Raw genomic sequence first — 5,283 nt, 5'->3', positions numbered from 1 at the left:
CATATCGTTCTATTTTAACATATTTCATATAAACCAAATCAAGTAAGAACTTATTCATATGAACTTGTTTTCCTAATATAAGAACTATAGCTATCTGGTCTACATCACAAGTCAGCCAAATTACGCGTGGATCAGAATATTTGTGAAGTCTCAAGTTTTTGTCAGCGGGCCCTACTCATAAGAATATTGTTTACAATGTTGGCTCCTGAGGGTTCACTTTTGCCCTCGACTTGCCCCCTGTAAAACCCGACCGCACGTCAATCGGTGGGTCGTCAATCGCGTAGTCGGGCCGAGTGTCATATGAGTCCTTCGGGTATTCTAGCGGGGGTGGTGACGGCGTGGCGTCGTCCTGTGTCTGTTTGTCGACCGGCTCGGGAGCTGCAGCAGCCTCCTGTCCGGCCTCGCTCTGCTGCCAGGCATCCTTATCGAACTCCGGTTCGACGTCGTCGAGGAACACAGTCTTGGGTGCTGTGGTCGGCTGTAGGTCGTGGCCGGGGCCTGGAGGCGGCGAGCCCGAAAAGGAGGGGCCGCCGGCGCCACCTGTTGACAGCATCTCGAGCAGCGAGGGAATGGCGTCGAGCAGGCGCCGCTGCTCGGCGTCGTCGGGCCCGCCCGACCCGTCGTCTTCCACCACCACGTAAACGGTCTGCGTGAAAGCGGGGGCGTTCTGCAGCTGCACCGGGGTCGCGACCTGCTGCTTCAGGTCCAACAACATCGAAAAGCACGTCGTCAGTGTGATGCGCCGAGGGGCCCGTCTCGTCCCGTCTTTGACTGAGGGGGAAGCGCTAGGCTCGACTTACCACATAGCCCCGCTGAGGAGGGTAGAAGAAGTGGTACGGCGCTCTCTGGTAGACTCTCTGGCTCCGCCCGCATGCTGCCAGGCTCACGAGGACCACCGCCAACAGCTGCCGCCATAAGACATGCACAATTATTGGGAATGGTCCGTTGAGTTTGGGAGATTTCTGGGCGTACCTGGACAAACGGTCGCGTGAAAATCATTCCTTGGACTTACCTGCGTCGTGATGTGGTGCGCCATTCTGCTGGCCGCGTGTGTCTGCTGCCTGGGCGCCGCCCCGCCGATCCTCTCCTGTGTGCCGCGGGAGAACGTCTGACGCACTGAGCCCCCGTCCTTATACGATCGGCATCCGCATTGTCCGCGCGGGATTATAGAGCGACGGGATGGGTAATCCCAGCAGCATCCTCGAGTGACGCGAGCCGCACCTGTGCCATCCTAATCCTGACACTGAACTTGATGAAACAGAATGGCCGCTTCTGTTGAGCGTGCCCTTTTATTACTGACTATTGAGTCCACGAAGCGTCGAGTGAGGCTCATTGTGGTTTTCTTTGATTTTACGGCGTGACCACATCGTGGTCGTACCGCGCTCATCGCGTTGGTTTATCTGACACGAGCCGCTGGAAGATATCTTCACAACATATGTTGCGGGACCTAGATTAGTCTAAAACTATGTTTTCTTCTTTAGTTGGTGTATTAAATGGTCGCAGGTGTACGATGAGGTAAGGTGGGTTGCGTGTCTTCCGGCCAAGGCGATGTCAAGGTTCGCGCGCGCATACCAGCGCAACGCGCCCGACAGACCTCGCATAGGCAACCAATCTGACGCGGATGGATGCAGTCGACAGCCACATCCAGCCCGGCGCCGCCGACACCACACACCGGGCACCGGCTCGCTCGCCGCCGCCCTGCTCACTTCACCCCTCACTTTCAAGCATTGCTCTTTTGTAGTTTTGTTTTCCTTGCAGAGCCGTTATAGTCCGGCCAGCCAAAGGTGACGCCTGGGTTTGCTGTAGCCGCCCATAAGAGCCCATGCTAAGCCAGGCGTCACCTTTGGCTGGCCGGACTATACACTTTTTTACACCGCACAGCATGTGGGATGTGTTGCCTATCCGATCGGGGTCGCAAGGCGCCGTGGTCTGCAACGGTAGGCAACCCACCCGCACGCATGTGCGCGGTACAGAGTATAACTACAGAAGAAGTATGCGAGGTCAATCATCCACCTGGTACTCTGGCGGTCGGACCAACCCCCAACCCCAACCCCTCTCTAATCTCCGCTATCACCGCAAAGAAATCGCACAGTTCCCGCCAAAAGCTTTCTTTGCGCCTATCCGGTATAAACTTCCCCCTTCCCCAGCTCCCACCCTCCCCTCTTCTCTTGTGTGTGTAACTACTCGATACTCCGAGAGATGGCGCTGCTTCTGTTTTGGAGCCGACGAGAAAAGCCGCCGACATCTTAGTTGTGTTGGTGAGCGTGTCTCGTGCGGTTCTACGCGAGGCGTTGCTTCTGTTCATCCCGTAAATCGCTGGATAAACAGAGTAGTATTTTTGCAACGGGGATCCTCTTCTGAGAACCGTTTTACACTATGAGTGTCCACGAAGAAGTTTCAAGGATCCAGAAGAAGCTGGGCAAAATAACGTCCGGTGAAGGGGTCAGTATTAACAGGTTCTCGTCTCCGCTTCGCTTTTCGTTAGTAGCGAAGATGTCCTCTTCAACGCACGTTCAGTTTTATCATACCTAGACTGTCACCTTTCGCTTTCCATGGAATTTGAGACATAACGTATCATTGTCGCATTGTTTTATCTGTCACCTCAAACACAATACTTGCTCGTTTATATTACAACTAGCAGTGGCGTCTTAACCAAATAATCTGTTCTCGTTCGCCGAAGTGCCCAAGTCACTTCCCGCCTACATTCCTTTTCTTCTGCGCCACTTCGATTGTGGTGTGAAATCATGTATTTATAATGCTCTGCTTATTGCATTGCTTTATAACAGTTGTTATTAGCTTAGTTACGATTTCCTGTTTGAGATTGTCTTCTACTACCTCTTATTTTCATTTTTCATTTTTTCTGCTTTCTGAACCTTAACCATTCATGTGGGTATGATATCTAGTTTTACAACAGTTTATCATATTTTTGTTTCTATGTTTAGGGGCAAGATCAAGCTCTTGAATTGCTTAAAGCATTAAAAGAGTTAGATGTTACCTTGGACATCCTTACCAAAACAAGGATTGGAATGACTGTCAACGCATTGAGGAAATCAAGCTCTGATGAAGAGGTCATCGCTCTGTCCAAAACATTAATTAAGAACTGGAAAAAGTTCTTACAAGGTTATTATCTCATAGAACAACGGCGAAACTACTGATACAGTTTAAATGGCAGTTTGAACTGGTTGTATGTTCATTATTGTTTTGCAGGGCCAGCAACACCGAACAGTAAAGACTCAGCGAGCAGCTCTAAAGATAAAAAAGATGAAAAGCCCAAGAAGGAAGAAAGCCGTGAGAAAGAGCGGGAAAAGGATAAGGACAAATCAAACAAACAGACTGCTTCTTTTCCTCCCACAAGTAACACCACTGATGCGGTTCGACTTAAATGTCGTGAACTATTGGCAAATGCAATTAAAGGCAACAATGGTGAGCCTTTACATTCGAGAAATAGCTTTCTCATCTAAATGAGCTGGCCTTTACCTTGGTGAATATTTTTTCTAGATGTACCAGATGGCTGCGCGTCTCCTGAAGAACTGGCAGAAGAGCTGGAAGAAGCAATTTTTAAGGAGTTTAAGAACACAGACAACCGGTACAAGAACCGTGTCAGAAGTAGAGTAGCAAATTTAAAGGATGTCAAAAACCCAGAACTTCGTCAGAATTTTGTCAATGGAGCCTTGTCAGCAGCTAGGCTTGCCACAATGACAGCTGAGGTAAGGGGCTTGCGTTATTTTCTTTTCCAATTTTTCTTTCCTAATTCAAACTATAATTTCAAGTATCTTTTCCCCTGATATAGGAAATGGCTAGTAGTGAGATGAAGGAGATTAGAAACAAATTTATGAAAGAAGCTATAAATGATGCTCAGCTAGCAACTGTACAGGGTACTAAGACTGACTTGCTGAAATGTGGCAAGTGTAAGAAAAGGAACTGCACCTACAACCAGGTAAGATTATTAAATTTTTGTTTCTTCACTCATGCTAACAAAATTAAAATTTTGTTCTTTAGTTATTGCATTTATATTTTATGGTTCTCATTGGCTTTCCACTGTGTTACAGATTCAGACAAGAAGTGCTGATGAACCTATGACTACATTTGTTTTGTGCAATGAATGTGGCCATAGATGGAAGTTCTGCTGAAGTGATAGTTCAAGCTTTTATGAGTTGTTTTTGGCATACTTTCATCTAAATTTTTGTGTTTGGTGTGATTGACACACTGTCAGTTTTAGGTTTGACTTGATAAAACTTTATTGTGAGTTTAGTATGACTATTTAGGATATCTCTCCCACTGTTTTTTTTCTTCAAAGGGCCGAGCTTTAACCAATTTGGAGGCCCAGAGTTTTTTTTGTAACTGACCAAACTCATTGGTCTTTTGCATACTAATCTGAGTATGAGTCAGCACTCCAAGAGTCTGTAATGATGTACATATGCTTTTGCTTTAATATGATTGTAATACAGTACTTTTGAAACAATGTCCTAGGAATTATTCAATCACAACAGAAAGTTACGCAATATTGTTTTATCATATATTTGGACATGAATTTATATGTATAAGTATTGAATATCAACTTCAAAATAGGTAGACCATTAATCTTTGGTTACTTGCTCTGCATACAATTTTCTTAGTGTCTGGTCAAATAATCCAATCAATTAAGGTAGGAATTGATTCTTAAAAAAAGGTCCCCTGAAATTTTTATTTGAAGGTTCCTGTATGTGTGAGAACAGGGGGGGCTCAATTTGTCCTTAACCTTCATCTTTTGTCCCTTTCTTCTCTCATTTTCCAAATGAGGTTTTGGTTCTTTTGAACCTTCCCAATTAATTTGTGATAAGTATTGAAGTGGCCCCTATAGGGGTGAGTAGGTTTTCAAAAGCCCAACATTTGGGAGTTTTTTCTTTTTTCTTTTTTTTCTTTTTTTGCAACTTAATGATATCTTGGAAGAAGGTAAATGGAAATATGTGTTGTTAACTTTGTCCACAGGTAGAGCTAGCTATTTTTTTCTCAAACAATCCTTTGTCAACTAATGTAATAATGAACCTTGGCACTTGTTTAGCTTTCTGTGCTTGTATTATTTTTGTTGTGAAAAATATCTGAAACCTATCTATGTATGTATCTGTATTTGCATAGTGTAATACCACAGATTGTGAGTTGCTCTCAATGTACATTGTCTCCATCATATGGATGCATTTCTTGCAATACATAAACATTAAATGCAAGCCTTGCTTCGTTATTTCGAATTGCTCTACAATTTCCCGCGTTGCTATTCCTTTGTCACCTTTTGGTCGTACGGTGGGT

General features: G+C 45.4%; 2 protein-coding genes across 3 annotated transcripts; one reads left to right on the top strand and one right to left on the bottom strand.

Moving 5' to 3' along the window:
• LOC113211449 (uncharacterized) lies at nucleotides 1-1,189 on the bottom strand. Of its 2 annotated transcripts, none has more exons than XM_026429813.2 (3): nucleotides 1,013-1,189; nucleotides 801-905; nucleotides 1-694 (listed from the first exon to the last, which is right to left on the bottom strand). In XM_026429813.2, the coding sequence occupies exons 1-3, from the start codon at nucleotides 1,034-1,036 to the stop codon at nucleotides 191-193; spliced, it is 633 nt and encodes a 210-aa protein (XP_026285598.1). In that variant the 5' UTR covers nucleotides 1,037-1,189; the 3' UTR covers nucleotides 1-190. The 2 variants fall into 2 exon arrangements, with proteins under 2 accessions (XP_026285598.1, XP_026285597.1); XM_026429812.2 differs by having other exon boundaries at nucleotides 1-697; nucleotides 1,013-1,182.
• Nucleotides 1,190-2,228: 1,039 nt separating this feature from the next.
• On the top strand, nucleotides 2,229-5,204 carry LOC113211458 (transcription elongation factor S-II). Its single transcript, XM_026429825.2, has 6 exons — nucleotides 2,229-2,442; nucleotides 2,943-3,120; nucleotides 3,208-3,423; nucleotides 3,499-3,707; nucleotides 3,791-3,937; nucleotides 4,050-5,204. The coding sequence occupies exons 1-6, from the start codon at nucleotides 2,377-2,379 to the stop codon at nucleotides 4,128-4,130; spliced, it is 897 nt and encodes a 298-aa protein (XP_026285610.1). The 5' UTR covers nucleotides 2,229-2,376; the 3' UTR covers nucleotides 4,131-5,204.
• The last annotated feature ends 79 nt before the right edge of the window (nucleotides 5,205-5,283 follow it).

The sequence above is a fragment of the Frankliniella occidentalis genome, unplaced genomic scaffold (assembly GCF_000697945.3).
Source record: "Frankliniella occidentalis isolate FOCC.00 unplaced genomic scaffold, Focc_3.1 Scaffold63, whole genome shotgun sequence".
NCBI classification, from domain to species: domain Eukaryota; kingdom Metazoa; phylum Arthropoda; class Insecta; order Thysanoptera; family Thripidae; genus Frankliniella; species Frankliniella occidentalis.
This window is presented reverse-complemented; position numbering and strand designations above follow the sequence as displayed.

Excerpts from the sequence above, each read along its gene's own strand:
- LOC113211449 (XM_026429812.2), bottom strand. The coding sequence starts at position 1,036 with ATGGCGCACCACATCACGACGCAG. Across the intron at positions 906-1,012 it reads CGCACCACATCACGACGCAG|CTGTTGGCGGTGGTCCTCGT; the intron begins GTAAGTCCAAGG and ends TTATGGCGGCAG. Across the intron at positions 698-800 it reads CTCCTCAGCGGGGCTATGTG|CAGCAGGTCGCGACCCCGGT; the intron begins GTAAGTCGAGCC and ends TTGGACCTGAAG.
- LOC113211458 (XM_026429825.2), top strand. The coding sequence starts at position 2,377 with ATGAGTGTCCACGAAGAAGTTTCAAGGATCCAGAAGAAGCTGGGCAAA. Across the intron at positions 3,121-3,207 it reads CTGGAAAAAGTTCTTACAAG|GGCCAGCAACACCGAACAGT; the intron begins GTTATTATCTCA and ends ATTGTTTTGCAG. Across the intron at positions 3,938-4,049 it reads GGAACTGCACCTACAACCAG|ATTCAGACAAGAAGTGCTGA; the intron begins GTAAGATTATTA and ends ACTGTGTTACAG.